General features: G+C 59.6%; 3 protein-coding genes across 3 annotated transcripts in view; 2 read left to right on the top strand and 1 right to left on the bottom strand.

Moving 5' to 3' along the window:
- Positions 1-1,080, top strand: part of VOLCADRAFT_89010 (uncharacterized protein) — a gene marked incomplete at both ends in the record, with an annotated part of 1,689 nt that extends 609 nt beyond the window's left edge. The window contains 2 exons of the mRNA XM_002948739.1: positions 220-363; positions 997-1,080. Coding sequence (XP_002948785.1) covers positions 220-363; positions 997-1,080 — 228 coding nt within the window. The remainder of the gene's footprint in view (positions 1-219; positions 364-996) is intronic.
- A 2,740-nt stretch (positions 1,081-3,820) lies between these two features.
- Positions 3,821-7,776, bottom strand: VOLCADRAFT_58704 (uncharacterized protein; the record flags this gene model as incomplete). Its single annotated transcript, XM_002948619.1, has 8 exons — positions 3,821-3,955; positions 4,303-4,428; positions 4,793-4,966; positions 5,402-5,504; positions 5,864-6,060; positions 6,507-6,635; positions 7,016-7,112; positions 7,583-7,776. 8 exons carry the CDS (start codon positions 7,774-7,776, stop codon positions 3,821-3,823), a joined length of 1,155 nt encoding a protein of 384 aa, XP_002948665.1.
- Positions 7,777-8,381: 605 nt separating this feature from the next.
- Positions 8,382-19,099, top strand: VOLCADRAFT_89008 (uncharacterized protein; the record flags this gene model as incomplete). Its single annotated transcript, XM_002948738.1, has 22 exons — positions 8,382-8,511; positions 8,619-8,699; positions 8,953-8,984; positions 9,332-9,481; positions 10,020-10,163; positions 10,583-10,825; positions 11,348-11,415; positions 11,746-11,830; positions 12,297-12,410; positions 12,859-12,972; positions 13,959-14,083; positions 14,375-14,620; positions 14,989-15,040; positions 15,311-15,373; positions 15,497-15,596; positions 15,933-16,147; positions 16,322-16,464; positions 16,931-17,189; positions 17,392-17,556; positions 17,879-17,947; positions 18,234-18,323; positions 18,845-19,099. The coding sequence occupies 22 exons, from the start codon at positions 8,382-8,384 to the stop codon at positions 19,097-19,099; spliced, it is 2,943 nt and encodes a 980-aa protein (XP_002948784.1).
- Between the last annotated feature and the right edge of the window lie 1,021 nt (positions 19,100-20,120).

The following is a 20,120-nucleotide window of genomic DNA, read 5'->3' as shown; positions in this document are numbered from 1 at the left end:
CCCCCATCAGAACCCCTAACCCCACCGCCACCGCCACCGCCGCCACCGCCACCACCTCCAAGCCCGCCACCTCCAAGCCCGCCGCCGCCAAGCCCACCACCTCCTAGCCCGCCGCCGCCAAGCCCACCTCCGCCAAGCCCGCCGCCACCTAAACCGCCGCCGCCAAGTCCACCGCCTCCGCTGCCGCCATCTCCCCGGCGACCTCCTTCACCCCCGAAGCCGCCACGTCTGCCCAGGGATCCACCGTCTAGTCCGTTGTTCCCGTCAGCACCCAACCAGCCGCAAAGGCCTGCCAACCCGGCAAGGTCCCCGCCGCCGAAGCCAACCACACTGAGGCCACCTCCACGTCCCCGGTCCGGAAGGGTACGTCTTTTGCCTGATAAGGCCCATCAAGGCTGACACTAACGTCCACCCAACCAATCATCCATCCGTCCTCACCCAGTAGTCCAAACCACGCACCTTCCAGGGTCTAGGAAGGGTAAAGGCGGAGGGAGTGTGTGTCAGTCGGTTTTAGCGCCCGTAGCGAGAGAGACAGGCACAGGACCCAGAAGTCTGAACTGCTATCGATGATATGCTCTCATCCATCATTTCCAGTTACCGTTGAACGCATCAGAGCCGCCGACGTCGGTCTGTTCGGTAGGCACCCATCCATGCATAGCAGCTGCGGCGCTCGTGCTCAGCTCGTGCCCGAAGTACTTTGCGTAGCCGTCCAAAGAGACTATTTGGTCCTCTTGGCACAGTGTATACCACAACTTATTACACCTGCAATGAAAGTACTGCACGATCCGACACGACAGCACTCTGAACAGGCAACGTAAAATATTACGTAAATGGCCATGATGGTGAGTGGGCGCTACCTCCTCACACACAGCATAGCTCATAGTGACATCCTTCTCCTCTCTCCACACAACCGCCTGAAGCACCAGAGAGGAGACTACCACATTGAGCTCTCACATCTGCCGCCTGTGTTCCCTCTGCCGGTCCACTGCCGTACAGGACAAATCGAAAGCCACCACTGGCGGCATTTTGTTCAGCGACGAGTATACCGTAGCCTACAGCTTGGACGGAGAATACCAGTAATATCTTCCCGCCCCTTTATTTCCCTGGTAGCTATGTGTGATCCATACTGGAGCCAACGACGCCCTCCTGGCAGTGTTGATGACCCGCGGGTCACTGTAAGCGGAGGCGGGAATAGAGGCAGAACCGATCGCGGCCCTGTCGGACGCAAACACACGGGATGGGATAAGGCGGCGGCATGTACTGGCTTATGGAAGCTTATGGAAGTCCTGCCAGTTGCGCGGCCTGGACTTCTTGCCAGCGAGTGCATACTGATGCACGCATGCCTCAACTGAAAACTAACAAGACCGTACATGTACTGCGCCCGCTGTCTCAGACGCGCTGTTATGATCTCGTCCGAGCGCTGGTGACGCTCCGAGCATTCATACTGAGCCGGGGGCAGGAGGAAGGGATCTGCAGCTGGCTGTGTCTCAGTGAAAGAGATGGGGGGGAACGGGGTTGTCTGGCCGGTGAAAGGGGTGGGGCCGCCGCCCCCAGTTCGGCCTCAGCCGCCCCAGTAGTGTGTAGGATTGCGCAGTGCGGTGTATTCATACATCTAGAGACGCAGCGTTTCGCAAGTGGGATGTAAATCGGGATTTAACCGCCAGTTAGGCCAGTTAGCTAGTTCAACGATGTCAGTTAGGTTCAATCCAATCGAAGGCATGGGGGGCCCGGTGATACGGGAATCGGACTGCTCCCTGCGGCCTCCCGGTACCCCCGGAGTTTTAACCCACGCCGGACGCTGTCGATGCGTAAGAGCAATAGCAACAGCAGCAGTAGCGATAGCAGTAGCAGCAGTAACAGCTGTGGCAGCAACACCAGTGGAATTGCAGTTTGTGCAAACATCGGAGACCCGCGAGGCGCCCATTCCTCATATGGGACCTAGACATGTAGCTACTGGAATGGGGAGTACCACACTTTTTTAAAGGTAAGAAAGTGCCTTTCCATAATTCCAGTTAGATGGTGATGGTGATGGTGATGGTGTTGCTGGTGGTGGATTTGTTGTTGGTGCTGGTGCTGGTGTTGGTGTTGGTGCCTTCGGTGCGTAGTCCTGGCTGGTCTGCGCCGCACTCACCACGTCAAGAGCGGATAGCTTGTTTTTTTAATTGTTATTTTGCAGCGCACACACCTGATATTCTGGCGTTAGGTAGGGCTGGTCTCCCAAGCTTATTTCTCCTAGGCCTCTTGTCCCGGTTAGTTAATCCTAGGCTATTAATGGTGGTTGTGGTGGTTTTATCGGTTGCCGACGACGCTGGGCTCATCGGTGGGGAGGGGACGGGGAGGGAAGGAAATGTTCGAGTATCGCCGCTCCGCCTGCCCTCCGGACGCCTGTTACTCCTCAGTGCCCCGCTCCTTTCCATCGCGCTCTGAAATCGTCCACGGCGGTGAAGGTGGAGAGTAGCGAAACCAAATTCCTTGTTGGTGTTCCTGGCCGTCCCCTGTGTTGCTAGCTATACACAATCCACATCCTGCTTGCTTGCTCCTAGTGCTCAAAACTCGTCCACGCTCGCTACATGGGCAGCGGGACATACGGCAGGCGTAACGCTTTAGTGAGGAGGTAGAATGTAAACGGACGTGCGGCACGCTGGTTGATCACTGGCTATTTATTAGTCATGATTGTACGCCGTACGCTTGGTGTTACCAATTCGCTGTAAGCTGGTTGATCGGGTCCCCGGGCCCCGTGTCGCTGTGTGCCCCTCTCAACGTGTCTGTTCTGCCAGAGCCTGGAATGCTCTCTTGACGTTGTGGAGGTGCGGGCTTGCTGACACCCAGCACGGGATATGCGTTTGGAAGTCACAGCAGAGGTCATCTTTTCCACCGATTGCGCCGACCTGCTCTAACAGATATATGGCATGATGCTCGTTGGAACCGCCAACATGGCGTCGTAACGTCAGGACGTGTGCCAATCCATCCGTGACCGCTGCACCGCCGGTTTCTTTCGTTCATCCATTCTATTCGTCCAGCCTTTCATTCAAGCGTTGTGGACTTGATGAATGGGTAGCTGCAGCTGCAGCTGCCTGGGAAGGAAGGAACACAACACACAGACGGGCACGCACGGGCACACACATGGGCATGCATGTCCTGTGATGCCGTCCCGTGCCTGTGTTACATATGTCCGATATAATCCAGTATATCTTCCGTACTGGCCCCACTGTGATGCATTTCGCGCATGCACACATACATACATATACATAAAAACACGCATACTTGAACACACGCACACGCAATACACACGGCATATTTGCCCCCATCCGAAACTGTCAACCCAACCGACTGATCAACACCACAATTACCTTCACAACAGCAGCCGAAATGAAAGACCAACTCCGAGCCGTAACGCAACACCTGCCGCGACTGCCGTCCCCCAATCCTCCTATCTCTCTGTCGTCAGCCCTCTCTTACGACGTACATACATACACACATACACTTACAGGCAGTGGAAAAGCAAGTCCACTGCACAACACCCGCTTCCCTCACAACAGCACACCGGAAGAAAAGCACATATAAACACTTGCATACATACGTACACACATACACACAGCCCTAAAGCTCCGAGCCCGCAACCGAACTTAAAGGCGCATGTACACGCTCGCACACTCAAAAGCATGAACCCACAAACAAGGCGTAAAACAAGAACCAAGCAAGGAGATCGACGTCACCCTCGGCCCCCAGCTCCAATCCCAATCCCGATCAGCCAGGCGGCCCTATGAGCCTGTTCCAGCTCTCCCGCCCTCTCTCCCTCCCCCCTCCCTATTCAGCGCCGTCATGCCGACGCCGCCGACTTGGCGCAGAAGTGGTTGAGCGTCTCATCCAGCTTGGCCGGGTCGAAGTCCCCGGTCACCACACAGTTGCCCAGGGCCCCGCGGAGCAGGATGAGCCTCAGCTTGCCCGCCAGGACCTGGAGCGGGGGGAGGGGGAGGGGGAGGAGGAAGGGGGGAGGGGGCGGACCATTTCCTGCTGCTGCTACTACTGCTGCCACTGATGATGATGATGGTGATGGTGCCGCTGTCTATATGTCCAAATGTCCGACCCCGAAGTCCTCTTCCGTAGAGGAGAAGGGGCGGATGGAGGAGGATTGCGTAGGAAGGGAACGCTTTCACGACTCGAGAGAACCCCCCCCCGGAAACTTGGAGCCAACTATAAGGAAACGCCGGAGGCTGGGGCCCACCCCTGAACTCTCTCTCATCCCTCCAGCCGGCCTCCTGTCCCCCCCCCACAAACACACACACACACACGCACGCACACCTTCTTATCCACCGCCATGAGCGACCTGAACTGATCCGCCGTCATGGAGGCGGGCGGCAGGGTGGGCAACCGGGCCCGGGTCAGCAGAGACACGATGCGGTCGTACAACGACTTGTCAATCCAGCCCTGCAAGGCAAGGTGGGAGAAGGAAGAGGCGGAGTTACCGCACAAGGGCGGTGCAGAAGGGAGCGGGAGTGGGTTTTCTCGCAGTAAGGGGGTGATGCGTCGTTGGTTCATAAACTTAACAAACAAATTCGCGGGGGTAAAACCGTGGGGCGCTCTTCACTCAACCCACCAGCAACATCAAGTGATAAAATGTTCATTCGTTTGGTGGTCCAGGTACAAGTACATGTACGGCGGGAAAACACAGCGGCCGCATGACTGCACATGTACCGGCCTCGACGGGGACGTGTGCGCGCTAGCTCCCGGCTCAACCCCGACGCAGACCTCTTCTCCCAACCCAGGTCACATCACCACCACCCAGCCTCACCAGCCTGTACGACAGGTCTGCCGCCATGACCGTGCCCGCCGCCACCGCCTCCCCGTGCAGCCACACGCCGTACCCCGTACCGGTCTCGATGGCGTGGCCGAATGTGTGTCCCAGGTTGAGTGTGGCTCTCACCCCCTCGGAGGACTCCCTCTCGTCAGCGGCCACCACCTCGGCCTGGGCCCGGTAGATCCCGGTGGGGAGCAGAGGGGTTGTGTGTATGTGTGTGGCGGAGGGTGTAGCGGGGGTGGGGTGGGTGTGGGGGGGGGAATGTTATATGAGAGGGAGATGATGGTGCAGATGCCCGAGATACAGCTGCTGATGACGTCCGAAGCAGCAAGCTGCCGGAGTGGTGTTTCCAAGTAATGAGAGAAGTGGGGAACCGAGGGCGGGTGCGGCTCCACGTGTGTGTGTGTGTGGGGGGGGGGGTATATATTTGCCGAGTCAAGGAGAGGAGAGGAGAGGGGAAACGAGGGGGAAGTGAAGGGGCCGGGAGTGTCGGGCCGTGTTAGGGAGTAGTAGTAGTAGCCGTTAGGTGCCCCTAAGGGTCGGGCGGGGCCCCCTCTCCTCTCCTTTTCCCCCCCCCCTACCCTACCCGCCACTCCTCCCCACCTTGTTAATACAGGACCTCTCCACGGCGTACGCAATGGCCCCCGGGTCCCGCTCCAACAGCCGCTCCATGTTGGCCTCCAGCCACTCGAAGAAGGGGGCGTCACTGGAGGGGGGGCCGGTAGTCAGATGGCAAGACCGGTAACGGGGTGTGGGGGAGAGACAGTTCGGTGAAGGGTGGGGTGGGAGTGGTGGTGGCGAATGGTGAGACGCCCTCCCTCTTCCGCGGTCGTCATCACTACATCATCCCGAGGTCGCCATCGTTCAATAACGCCTACTGGTCACAGTTCTGCTTCCTGTACATTCTTTCCTTGGCAGCAGCTTAACTCGTTCATGGTTCGTCTTTCCCCCTTCCCCCTCCCCCTCCCCCTCCCCCTCCCCCCCATTAGCAGTTCGTCCTTCCTTCCCTCCGCCCCCCGTCCCCCCTCTCCCCTCCCCCCTAACCCCCCCGTGGGCCCCTCTCACCGTATGAGTCCGTACTTGACCACCTCGCTGATCCCCGAGGCCAGCTCCCTGTCCGGCAGTGAGGCCAGGGTGTCCGTGTCCACCAGCACCACCCGCGGCTGGTAGAAGGCCCCGATCATGTTCTTCCCCAGCGGGTGGTTCACCCCGGTCTTACCCCCCACACTGCTGTCCACCTGGGACATAACGGTGGTGGGGACCTGAAGGAGGTAAGGGGGGGAGGGGGGGGCGACAGGAAGGGGGTGTGTGAAGGTAAGGGGGACAAGTTTATAACGAGGGTGAGGGGAAAGGTAGCCAGGACACGGTTCTTAAACTGCAGCGGAGCTGAAGGAGCTGAAGGAGCTGAAGGCAAAGCTTCGTGGACTGCGTGGCTGGGGTCTTTGCCATGCAAGCACACACATACACACATGCACTGCATCATCGCTTTAATGCCTCATGAAAACCAAGCGCACAAACCCCCAAACACAGCCTCCGTCTCACCCCGTCCCCGCTACCCGTCGGGAAAGAGGGCCCCCCCCTCCCCGCACTTCCCACCTCCTGCCCCTTTCCCCCCCATCCCTTGCACCACAAGCCCCCACTTCCCTCCACGGGGCCGCATGTGATGTGCACAACCCCACCCACCCACCCACCCATTCCAGCCACGCACCTGCACAAAGTGCACCCCCCGCTGGTAGCACGCCGCCGCGAACCCGGTCATGTCGCCCACCACCCCACCCCCCAGAGCCAGGAAGGTGGTTCCCCGGTCCATGCGGCACTCCAGGGCCTTATCCCAAACCTGAACAGTAAAGCAACACCATCGTGACCCCCGGACCATCAGGGTACGGGTGACGTGTGTGTATGACGCATGTACGTATGAATGTATGTGCGTACATCAGGCCAGACTGGAAGCGGCAGGAAGTAGCAGCAATCCTTCAGGACGAATTCAAAGCTGAAGGGCTAGTGGCGCGGGAGGTGGTCCGCAGCAGGCAGCAGCTGGTAAGCAGGCGGGTACGGGCCGGCGGAACCGCTGACGGGAGGAGGGCGGTTTGGAGCGGCGGACCGCAGCGCACAATGCAACATGCGCGGTACGCAACATCGCCCCTCCCACCCCCCTATTATCTCATGCATCGGCCCCCGAAGTGTAACTCGATCCGTCCGTCTTTCTTTCAGCCTTACCTTCTCCAGCACCTCCAGGCTCTTGTATTCCTCCCCATCTGGCAGGATGACGTCATCCACTTGCAGCTGGCCGCCCTCCAAAAGGGCCTTACGGCACCTGCGTACGAGTGTGTTCGCGCATCAGCCGGCCGCGCATCAAGACAAGCCGTCGTCGGCATATGCTGAGACGGTACCGAGGAGCGGGTGCTGCTGGTTTGGTGGGTGGAAAGGGCTGCTGCTGCTGCTGTTGTTGTTGTTGTTATTGTTGGTGGTGACCCCACGAGGAGTAAATCCCCCTCCGCCCGATATGGCGCATCCCCACCCTTTAGATCTGGGTCAGTGGCATTCCCGGACATTTTAAAGGATGTCCGGGTTTAGAAGCCTTATTTTCAATAAAGTGATAAAGATGACTAAAGTCATACGCCCCCGAAATAGTCTCTTTGCGATGGGCGCCAAGGGCACAAGGCGAGGCACTGGGCGGAAGCGAACGTGTGCTGGGGGGGAACCCTTGTCTGGAGGAGGGCAACATCCACTTAAAGGACTCCGGACTGCAGCCCCCTGCGATGATTCTTTCACCTAGCTGCTCACCGCTCCAGATAAAGCGGAGCGATTGTCTCGTTCGTGACGATCAGCACGCGCTTGCCAGGAATGTGCTTCCGTAGCAGCTCCCCATGGTTGAGTAGACCCGCCCCGATGTAAATTGGGTAGGAACGATCGCCCAGATCCACATGTACTGTCTTCATAGAGGCTGAAGCGCGCTCTGGAGCAGCCACAGCATGCATCGCGAAGCGACGACTGCCTGTGGAGTCCATGCACTGCTGCTCGCGCAGCCTCTGCACCATGCGCCGGTTGACGCCGGCACAAACAGTTGACCTCCGGAAAGAGGTCGAGGAGCACTCGCTGGTGCTAGAGCTGGGAGCGCTGCTGAGAGCACCGTGCGCAGGTGCAGCATCTGCGACAGCGTGGACGCGCGGCGCTTTGACAGCTGCACGCGCCGAATAGGATCCGCTTTTCACGTGTGGCCTATAGTGTAGTGACGTGTTCGGCATCGTGGCAGGTTTCCCAGCAAAACAAGAGACCCGAGGGAACAATTGCAAGGACGCCCTCGTATTAGTAGGTATGTAAGAAGGGCGGCAGATTAGCAAGTCTGCCTCTTACCCTTCCAAAACTGCAATAATTTTGCAGTTCAGCCTGAATTGACCAGTAAATTTTACGATTGCTCGTCCAACTGGAAATGAAGCTGTGAACGTTTTCAAGCTGCTGCCCAATTTGGGCCTGCTGCGTACACATACGTGATCGTGTGTACACAGTGCTTTTGCACAGCTTTAAGGGCGTCACCTCTTGCCCAACCAAACCAGAGGCTAGAACCACAAGTACCTCTGTTTGGATGGCCCCGACGGCCCTGAAGGCCCCTAAGGCCTCTATTGGTTGCAGTGGTCAGTCGCCTGCCACCCATTTTGCGCCGATGGCGTGCGGAGGCCTTCGTCGTGCACTTCCGCTCCTTCGGCAATGCACAGGTGCGCATGCAGTACGCGCCGCTGGTTCCCACATTATCCAACTCGTTAAACCGCCTAACCAACAATAGCTCCACTTGTCATTTCTTCCGCCTGGCTTGTGGGGACAGGTCGCCCTGCAATCGTGGCTGCCGGGCCATTCTACGCACGGGGAACACATCTCACCACTTTAGTTACACCCAGTGCGACAGGTGCGCGCATGTGCTATGTTGACGAATGCACGCGTTCCATGTACAAATAGTCAGTGGGTGACAGCCGTAAAGTAGCGTCCTCCGCCCTTCTGGGAAGCAAGGCGGACGAGGGAAGGAGGGCGGCACCTGTTACTGGGTAACAGATTGCGCCCTGCTCCTTGACTGCAACCCACCGCAACCCCCCTCTCCCATCTTCCCAAAGGATCCGCCTCCGTGACCACCGCCCCGGCCGCTCCGGCACCCACCTCCTCAGCTTCCCAGGCGCCGGGACCACTTAAGAAGATGGTACGGGGGGAGAGAGGGTTTTTGGGGGAGGGAAGGCGAGGGAAGGGGAGGGGAGGGAACGGGAAAAGGGCAGTGTATGTATGTATGTATGTGTGGAATGGCGCTTCCATGGAATGGCGGTGCCGTGTGACGGACATCGCCCAGGTCAGGAGGTGGTGTCAGGCCGCACCGTTGGGCCACTGCCCTGTGTGTTTTATGGGTGGGGGGAGGGGGAAGGGAGGGGGGCAGTCGGAAAAAGTAATCCCCTTCTCCAACACACGTCCACACGCCCTGCGTTTGAATTACCGCTCCCCGCCATACCATTTTCCCGTTCCCCCTCTACAAAATTGAAATCCAAATCCTAACAGAGCGGTGCCGAGATCCGCGAGGCCTTTTTGTCGTTTTTCGAGTCCAAGGGTCACACCCGCCTTCCCTCGTCGTCCCTGGTTCCGGAGGACCCCACCGTACTGCTCACCATCGCGGGCATGTTGCAATTCAAACCCGTGTTCCTCGGACAGGTGAGCGGGGCGGGTGGGGGGGCTGGGCGAGGTGGGGGGAGAGGCGGGATTTGCTTGCAAAACAAGGGGCAAGAAGGGGGGGGGGGAGAAAGGGAGGGCGGCGCAAGGCTGTGACAGGGAAGAGATTTAACGCGCGGGGAGTGGAGAGGTGGGGGGAGGAGGAGGAGGAGGTCACCTGCCTGCCTGCCGGTGATGACGACGTCCTTCCAAAGCGCCACCAACTGCCGCAGGAATCCTGAAAACGAAAATGGTGCAACAACCCCGGTGTGTGTGTGTGTGGGGGGGGGAGGCGGTGTGTGTGTGTGTGTGTGTGTGTGTGTGTGTGTGTGTGTGTGTGTGTGTGTGTGTGTGTGTGTGTGTGTGTGTGTGTGTGTGTGCCGGCCCCTGCCGGTCGCCTCGTGCGGTAGCGGCCGCTTACAGATAGTGAATTTCTTTTCCGCCGCTGTCCTGGTCGCCCCTCCCCCTCCTCCTCTCTCCCTCGCTTTCCCCCCACCCCCACCCCACCCCACCCCGGCACACATACACACACACCCTTCAGGCCCCCCGCAAGGTCCCCACCGCCACCACCACCCAAAAGTGTGTCCGTACTAACGACATCGGCAATGTGGGGGTCACCGCGCGCCACCACACCTTTTTCGAGATGTTGGGCAACTTCTCGTTCGGGGACTACTTCAAGGAGCAGGTGGGGGGAAGGGAGGGGGGCATACATACATGCAGGTAAACACACATCACCCATACACATGCACGCCGCCCTGCACGACACTTCACGGCGGCAATCCGCCGCCAAATCCAGCAGCCGCTTTCAGCTCTGTATGGTGCGGATCCGGCTTTGATTTGAATTTCACTGTGGGCGAATTTCCCGCCAATGGCAATACAGCCTGGATCAATCCCTCTCTACATACATACATACATACATACATAGATAAATACATGCATACATACGCGCAGACACGCACTCCACTCACCTCGTCGCAGCGCATCTTACCCTCAAGAACAATCCCTTTCCCCCGCTCTCCCCCTTCTCCGGCCTATCTTCCTCACTCATCTCTTCCCACCCACCCACCCGCACACTGTAACACCCCCCCCCACACACACACACAGGCCATCCGCTGGGCCTGGGAGCTGAGCACGGGTGTGTTTGGTCTCCCCCCGGAGCGGGTGTGGGTGAGTGTGTTCGAGGAGGACGGCGAGGCGGAGGCCATCTGGCGGGACGTGGTGGGGGTGCCCCCGGAGAGGATCAAGAGGATGGGGGCGGCGGATAACTTCTGGTCGAGCGGACCCACGGGTCCGTGTGGGCCCTGCTCGGAGCTGTACTACGACTTCCACCCGGAGAGGGGCACGGAGGTGCGAGGACGCGAGGGGGGGAAACGGGGGAAGGGGGGGAAGGGCTTGGCGACTGAGGTATGGGTGTGTGGGGTTGGGGTGGAGGGGGGGGTGGAGGGGAGGGGAGGGGAGGGGAGGGGAGGGAAAAACACATGGGAACCACAGCCCAAGAATGTATGTAGTCATTTGAAGAAGGGTGCTGTCCGGTGTGGGGGTTGGGGAAGGCGCGCTTATGCTAGTTACAAAAACTGTGTACGTGCGTATGTATGTATGCATGTACATCCGTGGCTACGTGTACAGAGCTGTGTGTTTTCTTCCGCAGGGTGGTGCCCACGCTGCAGCAACGCCCGTTCTGATGTTAGCGCTCTCAGTGGCTGCGTCTCCTTACTCTCCTGTCTCGCTCTCCCCCCCAGAGCTATTTCCATGATGTATCTCTTCCGCTCCTACCACAAGCCTGTTGCGCTCTGTAACCGCCCCATCCCTCGCCCCTTTTTCCCCCTCCCCTCAACTCCTTCCCCTCAACTCCTTATATCGCTGCGTCAGGGCGCCTCCCTGGAGGATGACACGCGGTTCATTGAGTTTTACAACTTGGTGTTTATGCAGCTGAACAGGTGGGGTGTGAGGGGGGGGGGGAGGAGGGGGAGAGGAGGGGGTACAAACCCTCAGGTCCTGAAGGACCCCCAGAGGGAGCAGCGGCAGACACGCAGGGGGGGCCTGTCTTCCCCGCCATTCCTGCCTCTCAAGTCTCCCAACCGGGCCTAACAGTACGGCATGTGTTTCATCCGGCGCACCTGTCACCCCGCCAACCTCCGGGCCTCTCCCTTCTGAGTGTATCGCCGTACGTGTCGGGAGGAGCAGTGGAGCCGTTTGAACCCACCGCCGCCTCAATCCCTCCCCCCCTGACCCCCTCGCCCCCTCGCCCCCTCACCCTCACCCCCCAGGAAGCCCGACGGCTCCCTGGAGCCCCTGGCCGCCAAAAACATCGACACGGGTATGGGGCTGGAGCGCATGGCGCAAATATTGCAGGTGTGGGTGGGTGTGTGGGTGCAGGGTGGGAGGCATACGTGGGAAAGTGGGCGGGGTGGGGGGAGGAGGGGCCCAGGAAGGGGTGCATGTGTATGGTGGAAGTTGGTCGCGGGGGAAACGTGTCAGCTGTTACTGTGTTTTTGGGGGCGAGGCCCCGGGCGCCTTTCGGGGACCCCGAGGCCCCCGGGGTTCACTGCTGTCAGTCAATCTGTCAGTCAGTCTGTCATCGTCGTGTCTCATCATCAACTTGTATGCCACATTGGACTGAGAATTGCATTGAAAAGCTAATGCTACGATTCTCTATCGACTTACCGCGGCGGCTACCGAGGCGGATAGGAAAGCGAGACAGTGTAACGGTGCATACTCATTACAACCGGTCGGTAAGGTAACCGACACATATATACATACATACATACATACATACATACATACATACATACATACATACATACATACATACATGCAGGGCGTTCCCAACAACTACGAGACCGACCTAATCTTCCCCATCGTACAAAAAGCGGCTGAGATAGCGGCGGTGGACTACCACTCGGCATCACCCGCGGTCAAGACGGCGCTGAAGGTGCGGGGTAAGGGGAGGGGAGGGGAGGGGGTTGGGAAGGGATAAGAGCTTGGGGGCCTGGGACTGGGGTTGTAACAAGCGACGTGATAACAGCGGGCTATCATGCAAAGTGAGACGACCTGATCGGAGGGGGAGGGTTCAGGAGGGGGAGGAGAGGGGGAGGAGGGGAGGGAGGGGGCGCCCGTCGCAACACCACGGAGGACTTCCCACCGTTCTGTCCCCCCCCCCTTCCTCAACCGCCTCCTTCATACCCTCCACCCACTCCCCCATGCCCCCTGCTTGCCCCCTAACGGCCAGCTGCATCATGGCGGGGAACTGCCAACAGCCGTTTGCGACTTTGGACGTCCGTCAGGGCACTTAGCGCCTGAACCTTCGCGCTTCATGAATTTCCTCATACCCCCCTTCCCCCCTCCCCCCCTTCCTCGCCCCCACCCCCGGGCCCCCTCAGGTTATCGGTGACCACACTCGCGCGGTGACGTACATGTTGAGTGACGGAGTGACCCCCTCCAACACGGGCCGGGGCTACGTGCTGAGGCGGCTGCTGAGGAGGGTGGTCATGAAGGTGGGGGGACAAGAGGGCGGGCCCCCAACACACACACACACACACACAACCTTCCCCCCCCTGTCCTTGACGTGAACAAGTCCATCAGGGGCTTGTTCCCCGCACCCCGTGCAGTGTCCTGAGGCTCCTGACCTCCGCTCTCTCCCCATCTCCTCGATTTCTCATCCACCTCCCCATCCCGGGCTTCTACACATACATACACATACATACACACGCACGTTGCCCTTTGTTCACGAGTCAGAAGTCATCCATCCCGCACGCGCTCACGGGAAGGGCTTCTTACGTGCGCCGGCGGGGGGCCCGCACCCACCTTGCTTACCGTCATCGCCACGCATGTGTGATTGAAGCTGGGGGCCCCCTCCTGCCCGGCCCCCTCCGGCTAGTGACGACTGGACGACAAGTCCGGCTAAAGCAGGACTCACCACCCATACATATCGCGGACCGCCGACATAAGTGCATCACGAAGAAGCAGCTGGAAAAGGAATTGACATGTTTGCCTCTTACGTAGTTGAAGCCAGGGAGGGAAGAGAGTTCCTTAGTTGGGACGAAACGTTTCTTGCAGCGTAGCCTCTAGTAGCCTGCAGTAGTAGTAGTAGTTATAGCACCCATCGACTCCCCACCACCACCACCACCACCCAGTAGTGGTCCATGTCGCCACCACTACACAGCGCCTCTGGCTGTTGTTATTCCCACTCGCTCGCCCGGGCACCTCTTCCCCCCTTTATCAACGTCTTCAAACAACCCATCCCGGCTATTATTTCTACGGCGACTTCTTTCCTGGTGGACTCCGACTTGGCTTTGATGAAGTCTTGCATGTCCTGTGGCCGCCTCCCGCAACCTGTATGTATGCATGTATGTATGTATGTATGTATGTGTGTATGTATGTTGTATGTATGTACTTCCCGCGGCTCACTTACGTTAGCGCATACACGCACGCATTACCCCCCCCCCCGGTCCGTCCCCCTCCCCCCCCCGCGTGCCGTCAGGGTCGTTTGTTGGGTATTCGGGAGGTGTTCACTCCGGCCGTGGCGGCAGTAGCAGTGGGGCTATCTGGGCCTTGCGACCCTGCCGTACAGAAGAATGCACAGAGGATATATGATGAACTGGCGCGGTGAGGGGAGGGGGGAATGCTGGGGGGTTTGGAGGGCGTGAAGGAACCCCGCATGTTTTAAAGCCCAGGTGGATGCGATTGAGTTTGTTTGTTTGTTTGTTTGTTTGGAAATTGAGTCGCATAAAGAATAATATCAGGCAGGCCTTGTTGTGCTGGGCATTGTGTATTATGGTGTTTCTTGCCAAGTTTGCAATTGGGCGACGCTTTCCCCCCCCCCAAAACCATCATGCGCTTCCTTCCCTCCTCCCCGCCTCCCCTCTCCCCGTCCCCGTCCCCCCGCCCTTTCCGCAGCGAGGAGGGTCTTTTCGTGGCCACCCTGGAGCGAGGTCAGAAGCAGTTGGACGAGCTACTGTCAGCGGCAACCGCCTCAACCGGCAGCCGGGTTATTGGCGGTGCCGACGCGTTCATGTTGTACGACACATTTGGGTTCCCCCTGGAGCTTACCCAGGAGCTGGCGGAGGCACGGGGGGTGGAGGTGGACGTGGCGGGGTTTGACGGGGAGATGGAGGCGCAGAGGCAGAGGTCGAAGGAATCCAGGTAAGGTGCTTGCCAGGTGGTTGGTCTGGCTTGTGTGTGTGTTGTGTGTGTGTGTGTGTATGGGAGTCGGACGGGGGGAAGGGGGAGGAGCACCGGAAGAAGACCGGCCGGAGGTTGATTGGGATGTCCAATGGCAGTGATTGGGATTTGAAGGGGGGAAGGGGGGGGAGGGGAATGGAAAAAGGGTGTGGGTTGGGGCCCGCAGCTTTGGAAACCCAAAGGTAAGGACAGACTGCTGCCAGCAGCAGCACCTGCAGCATGGGGTGGTGGTGATGTCTCCCAATGGTGGTGGTTGTTTTGTAAATGTGTATCATGCGCTTCTGTCCCGCCCCAACCACCCAGCCCTCGCGTACGGATGTGTCGTACAGGGAGACAGTGGACCTGACAGCGCAGGCGGGCCTAGCCCAGCTGGCGGCGCAGGTGAGGCTGCCTGTGTGACGTGTGCGTGTGTGTGTTTTGTTAGTAGGGGGGGGGTAGATGTGATCGTAATGTACAGCGGTACGTGGGAGGCAAAAGCTGCGTTGCCCCTGTTTGCCCTTTTGTGGATGATCCCCATGTGAAGTGGGCGACCTTGTTCTCTGTGCGTGCCAAGTACGTGTGTATTGTCAGGGTTTCGTTTGCACCCCAGCACTCGTCCCCCTCCTTCCCATCCCCCTCCTTCCCATCCCCCTCCTCCTCCTTGTCGTACAGACACACTCCCGGAGTTGGCTCCCTCCGGGGGTCCGTATTCCCATCCGCACGCAACGCATGCGTGTGTGTATGACCGTACAAAACCCCCAACAATACACACACACACACGCAAACCCCTTTCCCCCCACATACATACACAACCGTCAAACACTCACATACACGCACCCGCCCGCCCCACCGCACCAGGTGGGCCCCACCTCCTTCACGGGCTACTCCGCTACCCGGGGTTGCGGTCGGGTGGTGGGCCTTATGCGCGAGGGGAAACCCGTGGAACGTGTGCACGCGGGTGAGCCGGGTGGGGGGGAGGGGGGGGAGAGGGAGGGGGAGAGGTGTAGGTTGTTGGGAGGTGGGGCCCAGGGCGGGCGAGTGATCGGGCCGGGGGGAGGGGAGAGGTGGAGGGGCGGGGGTTTGATCTGGTGTTGACGGTGACGTGTGTCATCAAGATGCTGCTCGCATACTCCTACACGTGATCCGGTGCGCTCGGGGGCTCTTGTCAGTGATTTTCCCTTCCCCTCTTTCCCCACCACACAACCCCGGAAAGAAGCAGCCACGTCAGCGTGTCCTCCGCCGCCGCCGCCGCCTCCTCCGCCTCCTGCTTCTTTCCTCCCCTAATCCAATACAGGCGACCGCTGTGAGGTGCTGCTGGACGTGACTCCCTTCTACGCGGAGAGCGGGGGTCAGGTGGGGGACATGGGCCGGCTGGTGCTGCCGGCGGCGGCGGGAGAGGCGGAGGTGGCGGCGGAGGTGGCGGTACGGGACTGCCAGAAGGCCGCCGGCGGCTCCGTGTTCGTACACTCGTGCGAGGTGGTGGCGGGGGAGCTCGGCGTGGGCGACGCGGTGAGTGACGGACATACGCATTCCTGCATGCACACACATACACAGGCACAGGCGCAGGCACGGTCCTATTTTTACGTTTCCTCCTCCCCCCCGCAAACCCGCTGTCACCCCCCACTTCCCCTCAATCCCCCCTTCACTCACCCCCTCACCCCCCACCCTCGAAACCCGCCCCAGGTAAACGCGCTGGTGGATGATGACCTCCGTCGCCGTGTACGAGCTCACCACACCGCCACACACCTCCTGCAGAGCGCTCTGAAGATAGTGCTGGGCCCGGACACCTGCCAGCAGGGCTCCCTCGTGAACTTCCAGAGGCTCAGGTGGGCGGGAAAAGGGGGGGAAAGGGGGGGGGGCCAGGCTTACGGCGGTGATGAGTGCGGTGGGGGGCTGGGTCCGTGCGCCGATGATGAACTTTGGACGTGGACGACAAAACCCGCACGCGAACTCCCCCGCCCTTCCCACCTCTCTTCCTTACCCCTCAGTGTCAACATCCTCCCCCTTTTCCCCCCGCCGGCTCCACTTCCTCGACATTTACGTTTTCTGCGCCCAGCTTCACCCGTACTTGTACGGCTGATTCGTACTGCCTTATTGATGTCTTCTTTCCCCCCATCCCCCTAACCAGACCCTCCAAACCTCTTCACTTGCATCTATAGTCCCAACCCCCCAACCCCCACACCGCAACCCCCCTACACCGCACCCTACACACACACACACACTCAAACCAACCCCCAAACCCCCCAAAACCCCCCAAACCCCACCCACCCCCCTTCCACACACACCCGTCAGGTTCGACTTCAACTTGGCCCGCGCCATGAGCCCCTCCGAGCTGACCGAGGTGGAGCGGCTGGTGAACTGCTGGGTGGCGCAGGCGGCCCCCCTGGAGACCAGGGTCATGGGGCTGCAGGAGGCCAAGGCGGCGGGAGCTACAGCCATGTTCGGGGAGAAGTACGACGATGTCGTACGTGTCGTGGACGTGCCGGGTATTTCCATGGAGCTGTGTGGGGGCACCCATGTGGGGAATACGGCGGAGATCGGGGCGTTCAAGGTGGGCCTGGATTCGTTTGTGAAAAGGGGGAATGGGGGTTGGGAGGGAGGGAGGTAAGGGAGTGTGGGGGGGATGGCGGGGGAGAAAAATATTTGTGTGGTAGGAAGGGGCCGAATGAGATGGTGGCGGCTTTGGGATTTTTGTCCTGTTTTTGAGTCCGGTTCTCGACCTTCCCCTTCCCTCCCTTCCCCGCCCCCTTCAGATCCTGTCGGAGAGCGGTATCGCCAGCGGCATCCGGCGTGTGGAAGCTGTGGCGGGTACGGCAGCCGTGGAGTACCTTCATACTGTGGACGGGCTGGTTCGGGGTCTGGCGGGGCAGTTGAAGGTGAAGCTGGAGGAGGTGCCCAGCAGGGTGGCGGCTTTGCAGGTGGGGGGGAAGGGGGGAAAGGGGGGGGGGGAAACGTGGATGGGGGGAGGCGGAAGCGTCTTGATGGTGGGACGGAGGTTCTCCTGTCTCATCCCACACAAACAAGAGCCCACGTCGCCACGGCTAGATACCCCATCGTGCATGAGTACCCTTTCCCACCTCCACACCTCTCCACACCTCTCCACACCTCTCCACCTCCCCCGCACATGCGGCCCTGAAGACCCCTCTTCCTGTGGTTAGTCTTCCCCCCTCGCCCCCCTCGTCCCCCTCGCCCCCCTCCCCACTCACCGCCTGCCCCCCCCCCCCTTACCGGCGGACCCAGTCCGAGCTGCGCTCCACTGAGAAGCTGCTGTCGGAGCTGAAGGCGCAACTGGCGGTGGCGCAGTCGCAGGTGGGATGTGGGAGAAATTATGAGGTGGCGGGGAGGTGACAACGAGGGGGGAAGGGAGGGAGGCAGACAGACAGACAGACACGTCAGCTGCAGAATTAGGGATTACGGCTAAGGGTGGTTTGCCGTACAAATTGACAGCCTTTACATACGCGGGTCCTCTTTTTATGTGAGCGTAATGCGCAGGGGGCTGTTTGTCGTTTGTCGTTTGTCGCTGCTCTTGCCATCGAGACACTGCTAACTTCCCGTCTCCCTCTTTCCCCCTCCCCCCCTTTCCTGCCGTACACAGTCTCTGGTTGGTGAGGCGGTCACGGCCCCAGGCGGGTTGAAGGTGTTGGTGGCGGAGCTGCCCGGGGAGGTGGAGGCTAAGGCGATGCAGGTGCGTGTGTGTATGTAACGCGCGTCGGTCATTACCTCCATTCCCTCAATATTTCAAAATGAATCCTAAATTATACATGAAACTCGTTTATTGTACGCTTGTAAAACTGGACAAAAGAGGAAGCAATATTGATATTGGGGACTGGGACTGGGAGGGAGAAGAGGGGGGTATGCCGGAGTGGGTGTGTAGAAGTGAGGTGGGAGGGGAGGGGGAAATGAGGCGTATGCGGGGGGAGACGCGGAGGCACCAGAGAAGGAAGGGAAGCGTGTTTTTGTACGGCAGCCCTGGTTGTGTTCCTTCTTCTGATGCTCCGTGACTCCTGTCTCTCTCTTTTTCCCCCTTTCCCTTTTCCCACCCCCTCATCCTCGCGTCCCCATCATGCACACACACACACACACACACAAACACACACACACACACAAACACACACACACACACAAACACACACACACACACACAAACACGCACACACACAAACACACACACACATACACGCGCAGGAGGCTGCCAGTCGGCTCCAGGGGGCTCTGGGCGATCCGGCTGCGGTACTGCTTGCCTCCCGGGCTGTGGACGGCTCCAAGGTCAACTTCGTGGCGGCGTTAAGTCCCGGGGCGGTGAAGGGGGGCCTGCAGGCGGGCAAGGTGGTGGGGGCGGTGGCCAAGGTGTGCGGGGGAGGGGGGGGTGGTAAGCCCGCTCTGGCGCAGGCGGGAGGGCGAGACGCGAGCAAGACGGAGGAGGCTCTGGAGGTGGGCAGGAAGCTGTTGCTGGGGTTGTGAAGGTGGGGAGTTGTGTGAGGGCGTGCGCTTGTATGTATGTGTGTAAGTGCGTGTAGGGTAAGGTTCACTAACGAGGGGCTAACGAGGCGGTGTGTGCATACGTATGTATGTGTGAGCGGGGGAAAGGGTTTGTGTGTGTGTGTGTGGGGGGGGGGAGGATCTGTGTCGGCTAATCTGTGTGTCTTCAGGTTTTCGGGGGTGAGGGGGAATGAGGGGGTGAGAGGGGATGAGGGGGTGAGAGGGGGCAGAGGCTGTGTGTTTTGTGCTTTGGAGTCTCGTTTTCATGCGAATGACCTGGCGTTGAGAGGCGACAGGTGGTGTGTGAGTGTGCGTGCGGGTTTGTGAAGGTGGCTGTAGCTCGCGTGTGGAGAGAGCACCGATGACGGTGAGATGATGCTGGTTCGATGTCGGGTGGGGTTGGGGTTGGGGATGAGGTGGTGTGGGGGGGGAGGAGGGGAGCTAGTCGGCGGCGTGCCTAGTGGTGGTGTGGGAGAGGTCGGTGGAAGGGGGATGTGTCGCACAGGCGGACTAGATGTGTACGAGTATGTATGTGCTGACGAGTGCTTTTAGATGTTTGATGTAGTTTTCTGCGCGAGCGGCTGTACGGATGTATGGCTTTATGATGGCTATGATACCTTATTTGCTGAAAGGGGGATTTCCATTGGGTGTGTGGGGTTGGTTGGACTGCTAACGTAATCAGTACGGACTAGGGGGGCGGCTTTTCAAAGCCGAAAAGGGGCGAGGCCCCGGTGCAGCCACTTGCAGCCCGTATGTACGGCATAGGGCGGGCGGCAAGGCGGCCGGCGGATGGGGGCTGCCGACATGGCCCGCTGCGGGGGCTGGCACCTCCGCCTGCGCAACGGCCCGACCTGGACCATGGAAAGCCATCTTTGTCGCGCTCCGATGCAGCTGCAATTTCTCCTTTGGCAGGTTGACACAGTACAGATATAGCTTCTACATGCAATCTTTTGCAGAGCGACATATGTAGCTGTTTGTCAAACTCGCACCCCTGGAAAGCTAT

Source organism: Volvox carteri (genome assembly GCF_000143455.1).
Source record: "Volvox carteri f. nagariensis unplaced genomic scaffold VOLCAscaffold_11, whole genome shotgun sequence".
NCBI lineage: Eukaryota > Viridiplantae > Chlorophyta > Chlorophyceae > Chlamydomonadales > Volvocaceae > Volvox > Volvox carteri.
Note: the sequence above shows the minus strand (reverse complement) of the source record. Positions and strands in the feature narration are given on the sequence as shown.